The 19,143-nt window shown below is 43.8% G+C and overlaps 2 protein-coding genes across 2 annotated transcripts; both read left to right on the forward strand.

Annotated features, from left to right (window-relative positions):
* The first annotated feature begins 5,346 nt into the window (after window positions 1-5,346).
* Window positions 5,347-6,285, forward strand: LOC129324222 (olfactory receptor 5I1-like). Its single transcript, XM_054971354.1, has one exon. The coding sequence runs from the start codon at window positions 5,347-5,349 to the stop codon at window positions 6,283-6,285; it is 939 nt and encodes a 312-aa protein (XP_054827329.1).
* An 11,315-nt stretch (window positions 6,286-17,600) lies between these two features.
* LOC129324221 (olfactory receptor 5I1-like) lies at window positions 17,601-18,539 on the forward strand. Its single transcript, XM_054971353.1, has one exon. The coding sequence runs from the start codon at window positions 17,601-17,603 to the stop codon at window positions 18,537-18,539; it is 939 nt and encodes a 312-aa protein (XP_054827328.1).
* Window positions 18,540-19,143: the final 604 nt, after the last annotated feature.

The raw sequence follows: 19,143 nt of genomic DNA on the forward strand, positions 1-19,143 counted from the left end.
CTGACTGCCAACCCCAGACCTCTTGCTTTTCTCTGTGGGACCTCTGGTTATAAAAGGAAGCGTGCTCCAAGTTCTGGCTTTCAGTTTCAGCAAGCAGTGGAGTGGGAGAGAGCTGTTGCTAGCATTTTGGGAGAGAGACAGGGAGAGTGCATTGGAGCTTGAATTTTTTTTTTGTGTGTAGTGGGATAGGGATCTATTTCCTCTGGTTCCAGGGCTGCTTCCAGGCCCTGGGGCCAAGCTCAGTGGGCAAAATGAGGCTTCGGGCAGGGGCCAAGGGTGGTTGTGTGGGGGAAGTGCAAAGATTGCCCTGGTTGCCCCGTGGCAAGCAGTACTAGGTGAGGCTAGGGGGCAGTAGAACCTCCTGCTCCCCAAGATTCAGCTGAGGGGGCCATGGAGGAAGCCGAAGAGCTCTTGCCGCTGTGGGAAGAGGATCTCCTTAAACATTTTGAGGAGGAGGATCAGGGTTCCATGAAGGAATGGTTGGGGTTCGATGAAACATCCATCCCGTCCCCATCCCAAAATCTCAGTGCTGTCCCTGCCTGCAGTCGACCCCTCACTCCATCTTCTAGTGCCAGCTCTGCAGAGCAGCCTGTAACCCTTCGTCCTCCTTCCCCCGGAACAGTTAGTGGGCCACTTTTCAAGCTCTCCATGTGGAGGCACTTTCAGGCCCTTCTGACTGACCCCCATGTGGTGCAGTGCTGTATCTGCAATGGCCTGGTGCACAGGGGCAATGACCTGAAGCACCTGTCATCAATGGTCCTGAGCAGGCACCTGAAGAGACACCACCCAAGCCTGTGGTCTCCGTCCTCACCCAGTGAAACATCTGGCGGAGGGAGAAAGAGGGCTACTAGCTCTTCTGACCAGGTATCAGTGGGAGAGTCACCAGAATCCACCCCAAGCAAGAAGCCTTGCCCCGAGGCTGCTGTAGATGGGAGTGGAACAGTCAGGCAGGCCACCCTTGTGGAGGTTGTTCCCTTGGGGTCAGGGACAGTGCCGCTGAAAAGGGTGAGGTCGAGGGTTCAGGAGGCAAGCATTCGCATCATGGCAGATTCCCCCTATCCATCGTGGAGGGTGTAGGCTGCTTCAGCATTTCACCCCATGGTTCTGGATGCCGTCACGACGCACTGTTGGCCATTGAGTCCTGCCTGCCCTCTACCAGTACATGCAAGACATGGTGCTCAGGGAGCTGTCGGCTGCCAAAGGCCATACCGTACACTTCACGGCAGACCTCTGAAGCAGCTGCCATTATGGCTAACTTGGCATCACCCCCCACTGGTGGCAACCAGGTGCAGCCTTAGCGGAAAGTAGCCTCTGGGTGGCCTGGCAAGCGGCAAGCGGCCAACCCCCCCACCCCCTAGAGGGGACATGGCCCACCATCACCTCCCGAAGCCTGCCAGGCCCAGCAGCCACCGACATGACCCACATTAATGCCTTGGCAGAAAGTAGCCTCTGGGAGGCCTGGCGGGCAGGCACATGGGGGGTGCAGCCAGCAAGTGGCCAACCCCCCTTCCCCTTAGAGGGGAGGCAGCCCACCACCACCTCCCCAAGTCCGTAAGGCCCAGCAGTCGCCAACATCACCCACCTTTCTGCCTTGCAGTGGAAAGTAGCCTCTGGGAGGCCTGGCGGGTGAGCACATGGGGGGTGCTGCCAGCAAGTGGCCAAACCCCCCACCCCCTAGAGGGGAGGCAACCCACCACCACCTCCCCGAGCCTGCCATGCCCAGTGGCCACCAACATGACCCACATTAATGCCTTGGTGGAAAGTAGCCTCTGGGAGGCCTGGCAGGTGGGCACATGGGGGATGCAGCCAGCGAGTGGCCAAACCCCCTGCATCCTAGAGGGGAGGTGGCCTGCCAACACCTCCCCGAGCCTGCCAGGCCCGGCAGCCACCAACATGACCCACATTAATTCCTTGGCGGAAAGTAGTTTCTGAGAGGCCTGGCAGGCGGGCACATGGGGGGTGCCGCTGGTGAGCAGCCAAACCCCCTGCATCCTAGTGGGGAGGTGGCCCACCACTGCATCCCCGAGCCTGCCAGGCTCAGCGGTCACCAACATCACCCACCTTTTGGCCTTGCAGCAAAAAGTAGCCTCTGTGAGGCATGACGGGCAGGCACATGGAGGTGCCACCAGTGAGCGGCCAAACCCCCTGCCCCCTAGAGGAGAGGCAGCCCAGCACCACCTCCCTGAGCCTACCAGGCCCGGTGGCGGCTGACATAACCCACATTAATGCCTTGGCGGAAAGTAGCCTCTGGGAGGCCTGTTGGGAAGGCACATGGGGGGTGCCGCCAGCGAGTGGCCAACCCTCCACCCCCTAGAGGGGAGGCAGCCCACCTTCAAGTCCACCGTTTGTACATGGGGCTAAAGTCAACTGCTGGCTCTAATTGTATCGAATGGGAGTTTCCTCGGGGTGTTGGATTTGGGAATGTATAACTCCAAGATATGTATTGCAATCTTGACCAAACTTGGGTGATGGCTGGAGGAGAGCCTGCTGAACACTCCCTGTGAATATGGGCTCTCTAAGTCTGAAGGGGGCCATTCTGGCCTCCACGAACAATGAACACTGAACATGTTCATTAACGGGTCATCTTTTGTTACTGTTCATCTTTTCATGTTCGTCGACGGCAACAAACAGCATGTTCATTTTTTTTTCTTCATTCATGCCCATGTCTAATCAGGAATAAACTGAAACTGTAGGGAGACAGAACTGATGGGGGGGGGGGGACTGTGGGAAAGCTCATGGTGTTGTTCCCAAAGGAGTTTGCCTGGCGGTTTTGAATGTTTTCCGTGTTTGAGAAATTTACAAAAAAGAGCTGCATTTTATGTATTGTTAAAATAATGATGCAAAAAATGAACAAAATTAAATCAGGGCTTAATTGCCTGGCAGATTGTACTCCTGAGATCTTGAGGCTTTCACTCCCTTGAGAAGTTATGTCCCAAAGCTAAAAGCTGCACATATATTCTCTTCTCTGTAGAACAGCAACTCAGTTCACAGGAGACGAGTCACTGCAGCAAAGGTACATTCGGTGAGTTTACATTTTTGTTCAAATGATTAGAACAATTTTATGCTCCTTCTTAATGAGTTAAATAGGCTATCTTGTCAGAAACTGCAGTAGCATTTATGCATCATCTCATTTTCAGGCACTCTGTGACTCCTAATCAAAGTGTTACCACGATGTGGCCTCTTTGTAACACATATGTGAATGCAAATTTAATACAAATGGAGATTTTAGATGGTATTGAAAATAAGGGCCTTGGGGTGGGGGTGGGGAATAATACTTCTATCAGAGAAGCAGAAACTAAGGATCATTCTACATGTTACTTTTTTTTAGCAGTTCTCCACGGAGCCAGCCCATGCTCTGTGCAGACAAATGTCAACTCCAGGGATTGGCTTCTATAAAAAACAAGAGTATCAATGGGCTCAGAAAGCTGCTGCTAAGAAAGGGAGAGTTCCTGCCTTTCTTCCAAGCTTTTTTCCTCATGCAAAAACAGTACAAGGGGGGAGAGTTTTCCCCATTTTTCTGCCACATGGGCATACAATACCTATGTGTGGAGCAGCAGAAATGGGGAAATATCTCCGCTCTACACTGTTTTTGCATAGGGAAAAAAGCTTGGGAGAAAGGCAAGAAGTTCTCCCTCCCCCAGTGGCAGCTTTGCTAGCCGATTTGCTCTCTTCTTGTTGTTGTTGTTGTTGTTGTTGTTTTAATAGAAGCCAATCTCTGGAGCTGACATGAGTCTGTGTGGAACATGGGTTTGCTTCATGGAGAACTCCTAAAAGAAGTAACTTGTAGAGTGGCCCTAACTCTTTTCTCCATCCTTCAGGCCTTTGCAGCAAAGCACTATTGCTTCTTCCAGCTACAGCAGAAAATGAAACATAACACAGTCTGCCAAGGTCAGAACTACCAGGCAGATTGCAGGAGGAAAGGGGGGAATGTCAGAGCACAGGATAACTATAATTACCTGTTACTCACTCTCCAATTTCCAGTCAATTAAACTATAGGGATGCCCATAACTGAAGATACATGCCCATCATAGTCAACAGTCTAATAAATTCTGTCAATCATTGGTTTATGTAGTCATATATTTAAAATCGTCAGATTAGGAGTCATAACTCTATTCCTAGGCAGAATTTTCCATAGGTTAATTGCACAACTTCTTTTATGACAAGCTGAAGCTATAGTCCTATATATATTTACTTAAGCTAAATTGAATTCAGTGAAATTTACTTCTGTGTAAACATGCATAGTATTTGGGTACCTATATAATGGTAAAAAGGCTATTTGATGTGTATATATAAAGCTGCTATACCACTGAAATACTGAAATATCTAGCTGAACATTTTAGTCTATCCTTACTAAGCTCTCCTGGGACTGAGGAGGCGAAGAAAGACATTTTCCCGCAAATGCTTCTCTGTCCTAAGATACTTTCAATACATATGTCAGCAATCAGACCTGGGATCTTACGTATGAAAAACATGTGTTCTACCACTAAGCCTCCCAAATCCCCATTCTTCTTTCAATGTAGACAAGCAAATCACACCAAGATAAACTACATAGACTCTCATCATAACTACATTCTCATCTCTGTTTCTTCACCATTTCTCTATGTGATGCTTGCACTATATTAACATATCTTTTGGCATGTCCTATCTTTCATTCTTATTTCAGATAAAAGAAGAGAGAAAATCTTGGGGAGAGAATGATCTGCACTTTACAATGTTTAATGATTCTATTTATTTATTTAATCAAATTTATAATCAACTCTCCCCGAAAACTGGCTCAGGGCTGCTAACAACAAAGGAAAACATCATACACTAAAACCATATGCAAGTATCTAAAACACAAATATTTAAAAGCTAATTGCAATACAAAAAACTAGTGCCATGAACAATCTAGAACTTGAGGAGAAGAATCTGCTGAAATTAATAAAACTTAAACAAAGTATACTCTACATGGAAGGCTTCAGATTTTGTCCTAGAGACCTGTATTTAATGCAGAGTTGAAACAGGTAATTTAATCTAGAAATAAACCATGAATTACTTTTGTGGGTTAAAAAAAATGTATTGATGAAAGAAAAGTAGGGAAACAATGGCACATAATATTCCATGCAGTAGGATGGCAGGTACAATTTCAGTGAGTGAAATGAGCATTTGTTCACTTGGCTTCCCAAAGTTACCTGTTTCTAATTGCCCACTACAATGTGCATCCATTATTAATTCAGTGTAAATTGTTGATGCTTACTGTTATTGAGCCTGCTTTATTAAAAGCTCTGTTGCCTTTCTTTCCCAAAGCACACTAGACTCTGCAGTCCAGCTTCTGCCTCTCTCCAGCAAATACCATATTGTGAAGAAATGCCAGATGATAACAAAACCACTGTAACCCACTTCATTCTCTTAGGGTTTCCTGGCAGCCCAGTCACCCAAGTTGTCCTCTTTATGATCTTTCTATTGCTCTACAGCATGATTCTGCTTGGGAACACAGGACTAATAGTTCTAATCAGAATCAGCCCCCAACTGCACACTCCTATGTACTTTTTTCTTTGCAATTTGTCACTTGTTGATATCTGCTATTCCTCGGTGATTGTACCACAGATGCTTGTCAATTTCTTGTCTGAGAAAAAGGTAATTTCATATGCTGGCTGTGGACTGCAGTTCCATTTCTTCTGTGCTTTTGCTGACACTGAGTCTTACATCCTAGCCTCTATGGCATATGACCGGTATGTAGCCATCTGTAACCCACTGCTATATAGTGCCATGATGTCTCCAAAAATCTGTATCCTACTGGTAACGCTCTCTTATTTTGGTGGTACAATGAGTGGCTTGGTCCACACTTCCTTTGCTTTCAGGCTATCCTACTGTGGCCCTAATGTTATCAATCACTTCTTCTGTGACCTTCCGCTGCTCCTCAAGCTCTCATGCTCAGATACGTCACTCAATGAACTCCTGCTCTTCACCTATGGCACTTCAATGGAAATCTTGTCTTCAAGTATCATCATCATCTCCTATATTCTCATTGTCTTTTCTGTTCTGAAGATGCGTTCTGCTGCAGCAATGCGCAAGACATTCTCCACCTGCGCTTCTCACATGATCTCCGTCATTATCTATCAGGGAACTATCCTCTTCATCTATTCCAGACCCAGTTCCTGGTATTCTCCTACCTCAGACAAATATATTGCTGTCTTCTATACTATCATTGTCCCTGTGCTAAATCCCCTAGTCTACAGCCTGAGGAACAAAGATGTAAAAGATGCCTTTTGGAAAGTCATAGACTCTAAAGTCTTAGCTAATTGATATAGATAAGGTCAAAAAAGGTTGATGATAACATACAAGATGTGAGAAGCATGTCAGAAACACACTGCTTCAAGGGGAAATAAGGGAAGATATTGTATTGGTTTTTCATGGATATCATACCTAGATAGATGTATATTTATTATTTTAAAGTCATAAGTTCTTCCCTTGAATCAGTTCCAGAAAAATGTCAACTAGTGGGTTAATTAATGTCCTTGGTTTTCATCAGAAAGTGATCATCATTCAGGTCACAAAATGCTTTTATCTCAGGTCTTCTTGATTTGCATGAACTTCAAGAAATCAAGAGAGCTATATAAGGAACTCTTTCATTCCATACTGTATTTTCTAAGTTAGGATTTCAGAAAGTGAAAAAAGGTGAAATAAATGGTCTTGGTGTGGTGTTTTATACTCACATTTTATCAGTTTCAGCCTAGCAACATGATGGAGTGGAGTGGAGGAATACAATATTAGGTTGCTTCTAAGGCATGTTCTGTTCAGATGTCCTAGCTATGTTGTGTAATAGACAATAATAAAATACTTTTCCTGGTACAGGTTATAGTTATTGATAAACTCAGAAAAATATTTTTAACTGAGTCACATGGAGAATCTGTATATAAAGGAAATGGGTTGGCAACATCAATGCATCAGGGCTGAATGCTAATGCATCACATTCTTCTTGCATTTCAAAGGTGATTTTGTTAATCTAAGCAGTGTTAAAACTCCTCCAGAAGAATGCATATTTTGACATGGGTCTCCTTTTGGTAACATCTGGTAAGCACAAGGTATCACCATCAATGGCCTTTATTTGGCTAATCATGGCAGAGGGGCGAGCGTTTTATGATCTTATCCCTTTTATAGCCCACACCCTGTGTGTTGGCATGGCACACTGTTTGGTCTTGGGCCAACACGGTTTTTTTTTTCTCAATACAACACTGTTTATGTGCTTTTTTTTACCAGTTTGGGCATTATTGTTGGAGGGGGTTGACCTATATGGCCATGTTTTGGTGAGTATGTGATCTACCATTGGATGTGTAGGCACAATGTTCCTGATTTGGTGATTGTTTGTCCTCTTTGGAGCAATATTCAGGATCCAGAGGTTAACAATGGATCAAAGGGACACAGGACAGCATGTGGTGCAGCACATGGTTGGAGATACTCAGTTTCTCTTGTGCAAGTGCTGAAAAAAAGTTGTGGGTCCATGTGGAAGCAGACTAAGGGATGCCTTGAATTTCTCACTAAACCTTTTTAGCAGACAAATTTAACATGTTTGATACTCATGATCAGACTATGAGCTGATCTGAAGAGATATCTTCAGATTTCATCAAACAACTTGAACAACTGCCAAACAAGTTTGCAGCTGCCTGTTGGTAAAAAGCCAGCTTGCAGCTGATTGGGGAAACAGCTGAGAGAATTTGTCCCATCAGCAAAATAAATACACAGTGAAGTTGCGAAAGGGAGGTCGTCTCTCCTGTCTAAACTGGGCAGGAACAGAAGCAAGGGAGAGAAAGAGCTGGGGTAGAAAGAATTCATTCCACCACCACCCCAGCCCCCCCCCCCCACACACACACAAGTTGGGCAGAGACAGATGCAAGGCTTTTAATCTCTGCATTGCAAAAGGGAGATCCCACTTCTCTCCACCTCCTTCCAAGGTGAGTAGGGATAGATGCTACACTTTTAATCCCTGCATTGCCCTGTCCTCAAGATGGATGGGGACAGATGCAATGCTTTTCATTTTGGTATTGCAAAGAGGAGAGGGTAAAGACTCAGAACTAGTTTATCTCCTTTTTTCTACAACCCATGCTAACATTTTGGGGTGGGGAGAAGTGAAGTAAAATCAGATTGGCTTTTGGTCAACCCCTTCTCCAAATTTGGGGCATTTTAGCAGATTTGGGAGACAACAAAGCTTGAAGGATGGGAGATTATCCCAATTTTCAGTTGGGATTATCCCAATTTTCAGTTGGCATTAGCTTCCAATCCCACTCATTAAAAGCTAGGTACAGAACAAATTTCTCCATCAGGAGATCAGAAGCCAACTCTCAGCTGATCCCTTATTAGCTTAAAGTTTCTTCTGATGGCAGCATGTAGCCTGTTCTTGGGAATACATATATGCAAGCAATCAAAAAGCCTGTTGCCAGAAACCCACATCCAACTCAGGCTTAGGCTGACCTTCCCCTACCCTGAGGTAAAACTTCTCCTCTTTAAGCCTATGAAACTGTATACTGGGCTGGGAAGCCTCTAGTAGTTTGGTTGGTGATGAGTTTCAATTTTCCTTCTTGTCCCACCCTTAGGAAATATTAAAAATGGTTACCCAGCAAAGTCTTAGTAGGGAACAGATCAGGGGTTTGTGTTTCCCTTTAGCAGAAACTGGCACACAAGGCTTGGGGAGGTTCAAAACGGAACTGAAGGTTTATTTACAGAAGGTTAAAATCAAAAGGCAGGTAGGCAGATGTTTGAATTTAAGTAACAGAAAGGTTTTTATACAGCAACTTCACTGCCATTTCAGGCTAGCCACATTTGGGGAGGGGGACATGTCAATCATATGCTCACTGACTGGAAATCTCAGCCTCTGAAGCTGAGTCCATCACATGTCCCACCCTTAAAAGGCCATTGCATTAGGAGTGGTGCTACAAACCTCTCCGTTGCAATGTTGTGAACCATGTGAAACCAAAGTTACTAACAATTAAACAGCATTAACACTTATATACATACACATATTTACAACATTTGGTTTATCATAACCTTACACGTAGTTTCTCTACAGCCCACACAATAGCTAGGCATTCCCTTTCAATGACAGAAAGATGTTGCTCTCTGTTTGGCTTTATACATTTCACCCCATCTGATAAGAGACTCTGTATCTCTGACTCCTGAGATGTACTTGTTTTCTTAGTACTTAATTTTGGTTTCTGAATTTTGAATCTCTCTGTTCCTTTCATATAACCTTTTGAATTACTGGCCAGCATACTTACACAGTTTATATCATTTAGATGTTCAATAAGTAACAGATAGCAGACTATTCCCCTGACGGATATTATAATGCCAGGTGCTACAAAATATAGACCCCAGTAGGTAGATTTCCAGTAGCTAGCCTTTAAGGATCCCACAATATTTCTCACTGAAGGGTGAGAATTCCATAATCCCATTATTAAGCCTATCCTTACTTTCTGTAACCAATTGCCAATGAACATTAAGACTGCTTGTAACAGCATGTGATTCCATTTTGATAAGCTAAAGACCAAAATGTGTCCCAAGTCACACGGGAACCAATTCATTTGGCACTTAGCAGTAGCCAATAATGCAACACATATGAAGAATGGTACCAAACATGTTCCAAAGTACGATACAGTAAACCAGGTAGCAACATCTAATATCACAATATGGAGGAAAATCAGGAAAAAGAAAAGGTTGTTGGGCTTCTGGAGTCCTGTCTTCTCAACAGGGAATCGCAGCTTCGGAAAGTTCATGGTTATCAATCGATCTTTGTTGGTCTCAGAGTTAGGTTGATCTGGTGCCAGCTCCACATTCAAAAATGTTCTCACGTTTTTGCTTTCCTGATTTTTATCAAGGTGTAATGCTGGAAATGCATCGGTGGTGTCTTGTTTGCCTGATCACCTGGGTGCCTCCCGGGTGTTTCTTGTAGAAGTGGCTGACATTGTAGACTTTCCTGTTGCTCACCAGCCAGTGCTCCTCGTAAGGCTAGACTTGTCCTGTGCGCAGCTCGACCTCTTCCCCAGTGAAGACATGGAGGGGAGGTCTGTTCATGCCGCTGCTCACAGCTTCCTTCTTCCTTACGGGTGCATTGTAGTTCAACTGTAGCATAGTCATCTGTGCTAGGCCTGATCGTCCACCTGCTATCTTTTCTCGGCCATGCCGCTCTCTGGTCTTGTTGATGCCTAAATGTCTGGCCCTGGATGTTTCATAGGCCAGCTGTAATACTTGCAGCCGGTACCATCTGGGAACCACCAATTGTTTTCTCTTATCCCAGATAACAGAACATTTCTGCCTCATTGTCAGTCTGCATAGTCTCTGTTCTAGGACCCTGAACACATTAGGAGGTTCTGGGCTCAGTTCCTGGGTTCTTGCTTCTGCTTTCTCCCACAAGTCTCTCAGCATCTCATCTGCTCTTTGCTCAGCTATGAATTCTTCAGCTTGAGGTCCCTGTAAAAATATATCAACTTCACTAACATTGCGCTCTGCTAGCACTGCCTGCTGCTCTTCTAGTACTGTCTGTTGTTCTGGAGCTTGAGACCTACTTCTGGTAATTCTGTTTACATTTCTCACTTGTGCTCCCAGGTTGTTTCCCAAAAGAATAGGTATGTCTAAATCTTTCCATACTCTCATAACCCAGTTCCCTTTGAAACCTTGGTACTTGATTGGGATTTCTGCTAAGGCCACTTTGAATTCAGGGCCTCCTATCCCCTTGAAGCTGCATGTTTGCCCAGGCAAATACTGTTCCTGCTTCACCAGTTCTGGTTTAATCAATATGATCGAAGCACCCGTATCTCTCAAGCCTATTATCTTCTCCTCATTTACTTCCACAGCTTCCAAATAATCCTTATTTAAATCATTTTGGGCTGTCCATTCTTGCATTACCCTTACAGGCTGTTCTGTTGGGGCAGTCGCTAGATGTGGCTCTGAAAGCTTTTCAGCCATCTCCTCTGGCCTCTTAAGGATGTTAACAGTTTTAGTTTGGCTGTGGTAGGTTTTTCCCTTGCCTAGCTGAGGACACCTGGATTTTGTGTGTCCTTCCTGACAATGATAACAAGTAATCACTCTTCTCCTGAATGTGGTTGGAGTGTCCCGCCTTGCTGGGTTGGTTTTTGGTTGCTCAACTTTTCCTTGGGGGGGGGGGGTTGTAGTAAATCTCCCATGTGCCCTTCAATTTCATCTAGCATAGTGGCAGCCTCTTCCACTGTCTGGAGTTTCTTATCTCTCAGGAACCATCTTAACTGGGAAAGGACCTGCCTGTAAAATTGTGCTAGCCCCATCAAGTTCTTCAGTTCCTGTAAAGTGTTCAGTTTGCTCCCCTCAATCCATCTATGGAGAGCTCTGTCTAACCGACATCCCAGTTGGGAATAAGTCTCTCCTGGTTTCCTCCTGATCTCTCTAAAAGCCTTTCTGCTTTGCTCTGCTGTCAGGCCAAAACAAATTCTGACCCTTTCTTTAAACAGCTGGTAATCTGAGATTTCCTCATCCCTCATCTCTGCATAGATTTCACTTAGCCCTCCACAGATCTGTGGGCATAAATATAGCATTCTAGCATCATCAGGAATTTGTAAATCTTTGTATGTTCTTTCAAAACTAAATAAAAATGCTTCCACATCAGCTCCCTTCTGATACGGGGACATTTCTTTTGCTCTACTGAGGAGATTCCCTCACTTCTATGTGGAATTGGTAGTTCTGCCCACATTTGTAACTCTTACATTCTTAAAATAAACATATCTTTCTCATGTTCTCTCTCAGCCTCTCTCTCAGCCATTCTCTCTTCTGCTTGAATTTTGGCTAACTTTGTTCTTTTTCTGCCTCTATTCTTGCCTTTTCTTTTTCTGGCTCTACTCTGGCTTTTTCTTTTTCTGCCTCTATTTTTGCTAGTTCAACCTTTATTCTCATTCTTTCCAACTGCATGTCCCATAGCCTAAAACCAGACTGAAAAGGGCCACATGACTCAGCATGCCATCTTTGGTATGAATAATTCTGACCTGGTTAAAGGAGATCTGTGGGCAAATGAAAAACTGTTTACCTTGATCTCTTCAACCATCCCTAGCTAGTCAGCAAGTCATTAATCCCACCTGATCCCTTGTCCAACAACTTAGCATGTGAAAAGCAAGACCACCTAGATTCCTGTAGTATTCTTCAAATCTTTCCACCTGAATTTGACAGTAGTTAATTTTAAGCAGTCTAATAGAATTCTAACTCTTTCCCACAGTCCAATCTCAATCCTGGGGGACCAAACACCTCCAGATGATAAAATTATTTACCATAAAAGTAGCTTCAGTTCCTCCTGTAACTTTGTAGGAGGATTATCCTACTTGCTGCCCCTGTGATACTGCTCAAGAAGACTCCTAATGGAGTCTCTGAGCAGGCCTCGGTCTCCGATTTTTCCTTCTTCAACCTCTGGATCCCCAATCATCGCCTTGGAGCACAGCACCATTGCGCATCCTTCACCTCCCTCTGCCAGATCCTCCTTGACTCTCCCTCTCACCAGGATTAGGTTCATAAGAATTCTTTTTCCCTTTTAGCCTTCTTAGCAATCCCCTCCTAGAACTTAGATATATTAGGTAGTAGGTTTTGATTATATATCTGCTGTGGGTGTGCATGCATTACATTTGGCACTCATTTTATTTTTTGCCATCTTTATTTGTGTCATATTTTTCAATAAAGTTGAATTTCTTCTAATTTCCTGCCTGTTCCTTGCTAATTTCCCTTGTACCTGTTTACAAAGCACAGCACATGTTGGGATCCTGGTATGCACCAGGCAGTGATTCTAACTATAAATTGCCCATAAATGTATATGTTTGACCTGAGACTCCAAGAGGGATGCTCTGAAATTACAGGCCCACACGTGTACCCCATTTGGGTAGCAGTCTGATCAGCCAGCCCTGGGATAAGGTGAAGAGGGGTCATAGGGGCAACCTGACATGTGTACTGTCTCATAAAGCCCAATGTACTGTCAGCCAGGCCACACAAGCATATGTCATGGACCACAGCATGAACTCCTCATCAGGCAGAGATACCAAAGACTCAGATAAATAGGGAGTTGAATATCTCATACCACCACAGGAGGAGGCAGTGTAGACAACTCCAATAACTCCCTTTGATATGCATCAGGAGCCCCAGGAATCTGAGCCAATCCTCTCACCTTGGAATATATCTCTATCTTCTGACTCAGACTTGGACCCTGAACCCACCACCCCAGAGCTCACTGCAGCACTTGAGATCTCTCCACCACTGTCCGCTCAAGCTTTACAGGACCCTGAACCACTCCAACTCCATCAGAGTACTCATCAATGTAACTGGGCACAGCACTTTCAAGAACTGGTAGCCTACTCCTGTAGGGGCAGGGCTTCCATCTCCACCTCCTTGCAGGAGTATTTAAGGTCTATGTTTACCCTCAGCCTTGGCTGGAGCAACATTTAAGTTCTGTTACTATTGGCTTCAGTGCCTTGACTTCTGTCCCTTTCCCTTGAGCTGGTAGGGTTGCCAGATGGGGTCCAGAACAATACTGAACCCCAGGAAAAAGGGAAGAGCAGTACTAACCTGTTTTATCTGTGCACATGCACACTCCCAACTGGTGTGATGATGTCACTACAGGAAGTGATATCACCACATCGACCCACTTCCAGGCACAATGGCTGGCCATCCACTCCCAGGCAGTGCCACACGGCTGCAGGAAGCCATCCAGGCAGCCCATTCCTGCCAGCAGTGTACAGGAGGGATGCCAATTGCCTGGGCTGGGCAACAGAACTGCCAGTGGAAGAGATAAGTGTCTGGTATTTGAGGTACTTCCCTGCCCCCCAATAGTCCCCCAAAGTACCAACTGTCTAGGTGAATTACCGCAAACACCTGGCAACCCTATGAACTGGACAGATTGTTCCAGCCAGGTCTTCCAGGTACCTGCCCCCATCCCCCACCCTGCAGCCACTCACCTAGCTTGCAAGGGGGAAAGTTGAGAAGAGGGATGTATGCAGGCTTCGCAAGCCCAGGAGCTATAGCGTTTCAGCAGGGCCAATTCTCTAAGAATTCTCTGCTGAGATGCTAGAGTTTCCAGTTAAAACAGAAGTGACATCATTGGGTATGTGGAATCTATGTGCAATGTGCTCCAACCTGCCTCTGCTCACTGGTAGAGGAGGATCAGCACCCCTGCACCCCCACTTTTCAGGTAGGGGGCCTGGCAACCCTAGTTCCAGTCCATTGTGCTGCACACACAGCTACTCCTACTGATTGAGATACATCACTCAGGAACAGAAGCTACCAATGGCCTCAATTAGGGGCATAATACCTAAACCCCCAACAGGAAAATGTCTTCTCAGCCTCTGTGAAAAATGTGAGGGTGACTCAGTGCTAGTTATATATGGACTTGTGACCACAAGATTTTCCTTCAACCAAAACCAGGACTTGTTTCCATATCAATCTGCTGAAGTGCTGCGTAGCCAATGGTTTATGCCCTACCTGTTGGGAGTCCAGCTTGCTCTTGAATGATTATATAGCATTTGTGAAAGAACTCAAGTATGCTTTTCAGGATCTGTATAGGACAGAAGTAATCCATTTGAAGAATCCAGTGCCTATAACAAGGGATTGGTATAGTACTTGTGTATGCTGGTGCCTTCTACCTGCAGGACCAGCATCTAGGCTGGAAAGAACAAACCCTCTTGGATCAGTTTCAGGAAGAACTGAGAGATGCTCACCAGGTTGAATTGGGCCATGTGGAGTTGCCTGAAACCCTTGAAGATCTGACTAATTTGTGATGTCAGAATGAAGAATGCCTGAACTCTAGAAAAATGGGACATTGGAATAACCCATTAATTCTTTGGAACCCGTGCACATCCTATAGGACTGAGTCCTAGTCAGAGACCACTGAGGAGTCCAAAGAGCCAGTGATTTTGATGGGACTCATCAGGCAAATTCACAGTCAGTGTTGAAAGAGCCCTTCCGTGAAAACCAGGGGCCTTGTGCTGAGGAAACAACAACACCCTGCAGCACTGGGGCCCACAGTGGTGAGGCACAGTCCTGGGCATCCATCTTAGTATTCAGCAGCATGTGCACTTTGATATGACCTTGCATATTCCTGGAAGAGACACTATGCCAGTCAATGCTAGCACCTCCAGCAATTTCATTGACTGTGAAAGTCCTGAACAGGCACCTAGAGAAGGTAATAGGATGGATGAGGGCCAATAAACTGAAGCTCAATTCAGACATGACTGACAATTCATTGGTCAATGGAAAATCTGCTAAAGGGTTGTGGAGTCAGCCTATCATGGAGGAGGATGCTCTCTCCCTGAATACAAGATTGTAATTTGGGGGTGGGGGTTGATGCTGCTGGATCTTGGTCTCAGGCTTCCTCCATGGCATGTCGCATCTTTTATCAGATTCAGCCAATATGACAGCCTGATAATATTTGACCCATTTTAAGTTGTTCTGTATTTTATGTTACATTATGCACTGCCTGAGTTTTTAATCCTTGTATTTAATTAATTAGGTTTAAGATTTACTTTAAAGCCAGCTTGGACAGGTTTCCTAGAGTGTAAGCATCTAGATTTTCTGAATAAATATTAATTTCTAGAAATTCAGGGGGGAAAGTTCCATTTAAAATCTCATGACAATAACAATAGAAAATGCACAAAACAAAGTCAGGTTTTAATTGCTCATCAGATGGTACTCTCGAGACCTTGTGGTGCCACATCCTTGACATCTTATTCCCAAAGGCTGAAAACTGCATATATAACCTCTTCTCTGCAGACCAGCTGTTGGTGAATTCATGGAAGTCACTGCACCAAAGGTGTACTAGGTAAGTTTACATTTTGGTTCAAAGGACTAAAATTTGAAGCTTAATGAGTTAAAATTGGCCATATTTTTAGAAGTGGTATCAGTATTTGTGCATTGTGTGATTTTCAGAAGCTAACAGTACAATCCTAAATGGAGTTACACCCTTCTAAGCCCATTGAAATCAGTGGGCTTATAATGATACATCTCTAGTGAGGATGGCAAAGACACTACTATGTAAAACAAAGACGCTACTAACCCAGATCTTAGTATAACTTTTGGTCTCCTTGCAGTATATATGTTAAAATGACATACAAATGGAGATTTGGGGTGGCATCTGGTAAGAAACAGGGAAATTTGGGGGTGGAAGAGTAGCAGTTCTTCAAGTGAAGCAGAAACTAACTTTTTTTCTCTTTCCTTCAGGCCTTTGGAAATATGCATTTTACTTTTCACAGCTGCAGCAGAAAACACAGTCTGCCAGGTTCACAATATAAGGCAGGTTGAATGATGGGGAAATGCAATTTCAGCGCACAGGCTAATAATATTTACCTGCTATACAATCCAAGTTTTCAGTTGGCATGTCCCAAACTTGAAAATATATACACATCTTGGCTAACAGCCTTAATATTGTCTTGAATTCATCTACACAGTCATATTTTAAAAACCGAGTCAGAATCCTAACCAATGCCATTTTTCATGGCAGAATTTTCCATAGTTTGTATAACTGCTTTGGTCACTGACTAAAAATGCAATCCCAAACAGAGTTAGTCTAGTCTAAACCATTGATTTCAATAGGTTTAGACTGGAATAATTCTTCAGATTGTACCGTAAGGCAGCAATCCTATACACATTTATTTAAGATTAAGTCACACTGAACTCAGGGAAACATACTTCTGAGTAAACATATGATTGGGGTGTTGCTGTGATTGGGGTAAAAATAAAGTCTTTTAAATATATTGGATGCTGCATATATCTAGTTAACATTTTAGTCTATCTTTACTTAAATCTCCAGGGACTCAGGTAGAGGAAGGTTTTTTCCTGAACACTATTTTGCTATCAGAGATCCTTTAACAGAAGCTGTCAGTAATAGAACAAGGCTCTTAAGCAAGTAAAGCATGTGTTCTACCACTGAGCCTCCCAAATCTCTATCTTTCTTGCCAATTTAGTAAAGCAAACAGGAGCAAAGCACACCTTGATACTCTATATGGTATCCTTATGGCCACATTCTCATTTTCTGTATCTTTACCTTTTCACAATGTAATGCCTAAACTACATTATCTTCTCTTGTTACATGTCATTTTTTAAATTTCTCATTTCAGATAAAAGGAGGGACAGAATTTTTGGGAAAGAGGATGATTTGTACTTGACTATATAATAGCTCCTTGTGGAGCATGAGATGAGGAAATAAGTGAGATAATAAAGGTTAGAAAAAGGAGACTTCACATTGACTGCTTCAGATACTGTCCTCAAGACCTGGACTTCCTGCAGTGTTGGGGGAGCAGGGTTAACAAGAAATAGTTCATTACTCTTGTTATTTAAAAATGCATTAATGAAAGAAACATATAGAAACAATGGCCCACAGTATTCCCTGATATAGAATGGGTGATATAACTTCAGTGATTTGTACTAGGTGAACGTTTGTTGAAGTGGGTTCCCAAGGTACCTGTTTCTAATTATACTCCACTGAACACTAGCATTTGCATATGTAGTTGCTTCACTGTCATTTTTGCTGACAGTGTCTATGTAATTAAAACCTCAGTTGGCTGTCTCTACCTGAGCACTTAGAGCTCTGCAGTCCAACTTCTGTATCCCTCCAAGAAATAGCACATTGCAAAGAGATGTTGCATGGTAATGATACAACTGTGACCCACTTTGTTCTCTTAGGGTTTCCCAGCAGCCAAGCCATTCAAGTTGTCTTCTTTCTGACATTTCTGATGCTCTACAGCATGGTTCTGCTAGGGAATATTGGGCTGATGGTTCTGATAAGAACCAGCCCCCAACTCCACACCCCTATGTACTTCTTCCTTAGCAATTTATCTTTTGTTGATCTCTGCTATTGCTCAGTGATTGTCCCAAAGATGCTTGTCAACTTCTTGGCAGAAAAAAAGATAATTTCATATGTTGGATGTGGACTGCAGTTCTACTTCTTTTGCACTTTTGCTGATACCGAGTCTTTCATCCTAGCCTCTATGGCATATGACCGTTATGTAGCCATCTGTAACCCTCTTCTTTATACTGTCATGATGTCCCCCAAAATTTGTATCTTGCTGCTTGCACTCTCTTATGTTGGTGGTACACTAAGTGCTTTGGTCCATACTTGCTTTGCCTTCAGACTGTCCTTCTGTGGTCCTAATGTCATCAACCACTTTTTCTGTGATCTTCCACTGCTCCTCAAGCTCTCATGCTCAGACACCTCCCTCAATGAACTCCTACTTTACACCTATGGTAGTTCAGTGGAAATAATGTCTTCAGTCATTATCATCATCTCCTATATCCTTATTGTCATTTCTGTTCTGAAGATCCGGTCTGCAACAGCAAGGCGCAAGACATTCTCCACCTGCGCCTCTCACCTGACCTCTGTCATCATCTATGAGGGAACTCTTCTCTTCATCTATTCTCGCCCCAGCTCTTGGTACTCCCCCACTTCAGACAAGTACATCTCTGTTTTCTATACTATTATTGTCCCTGTGCTGAATCCCCTAATCTACAGTTTAAGGAACAAAGATGTAAAAGATGCCTTCTGGAAAGCTATAGATTCTAAAGTCTTTGCTCATTGATACCTGTGAGTCTCATAACTGGACAAGCTTGGAATGGGCATACTAGATGTGACAGGTTACTTCAAAAAGATAATGCTTCACATTCAGAAGAGAATGGCCATTTTCACATGCCTAAATCTCTGGAAAATTGCACAAAACTCATGGCACGACAGCATCTTCATAGCGCGATTTCCCATTTAATAACTTAATTTCTGACATCATTGTGCCATTAAATGGGAAATCAGAGGCTTTTACAAGTGTGTGAAAATGGCCAATAAGGGAACAAACTTGTCTTCTCTGATTTTCCATAGATATCAGATCTAGATAGGTGTGTAGGTTTTTTTAAGTCATAGATTCTCCCTTGAATCTCTTCTAGAAAATTGTCATTCATCGTGGTTAATTGATGTTGTTGGTTGCCATCAGAAAAGTGGTCACAACAGGTCATAACATGATCCTATATCCTTCGATTTTTTTACTTCTGTGTAGCCTGAGAAATTAAAAAGATTGCTGTTATGAACTCTTTGAACTCTTGCTCTATTTTAATGAAAAGGGGTAAAAAAAATTCTTGGCATAGTCTTTTATATCCCCATATTTTTAGTGTCAGCCAAGTAAGATGATAGATTAG

Source organism: Eublepharis macularius, chromosome 2 (genome assembly GCF_028583425.1).
Source record: "Eublepharis macularius isolate TG4126 chromosome 2, MPM_Emac_v1.0, whole genome shotgun sequence".
Taxonomy (NCBI): Eukaryota; Metazoa; Chordata; class Lepidosauria; order Squamata; family Eublepharidae; genus Eublepharis; species Eublepharis macularius.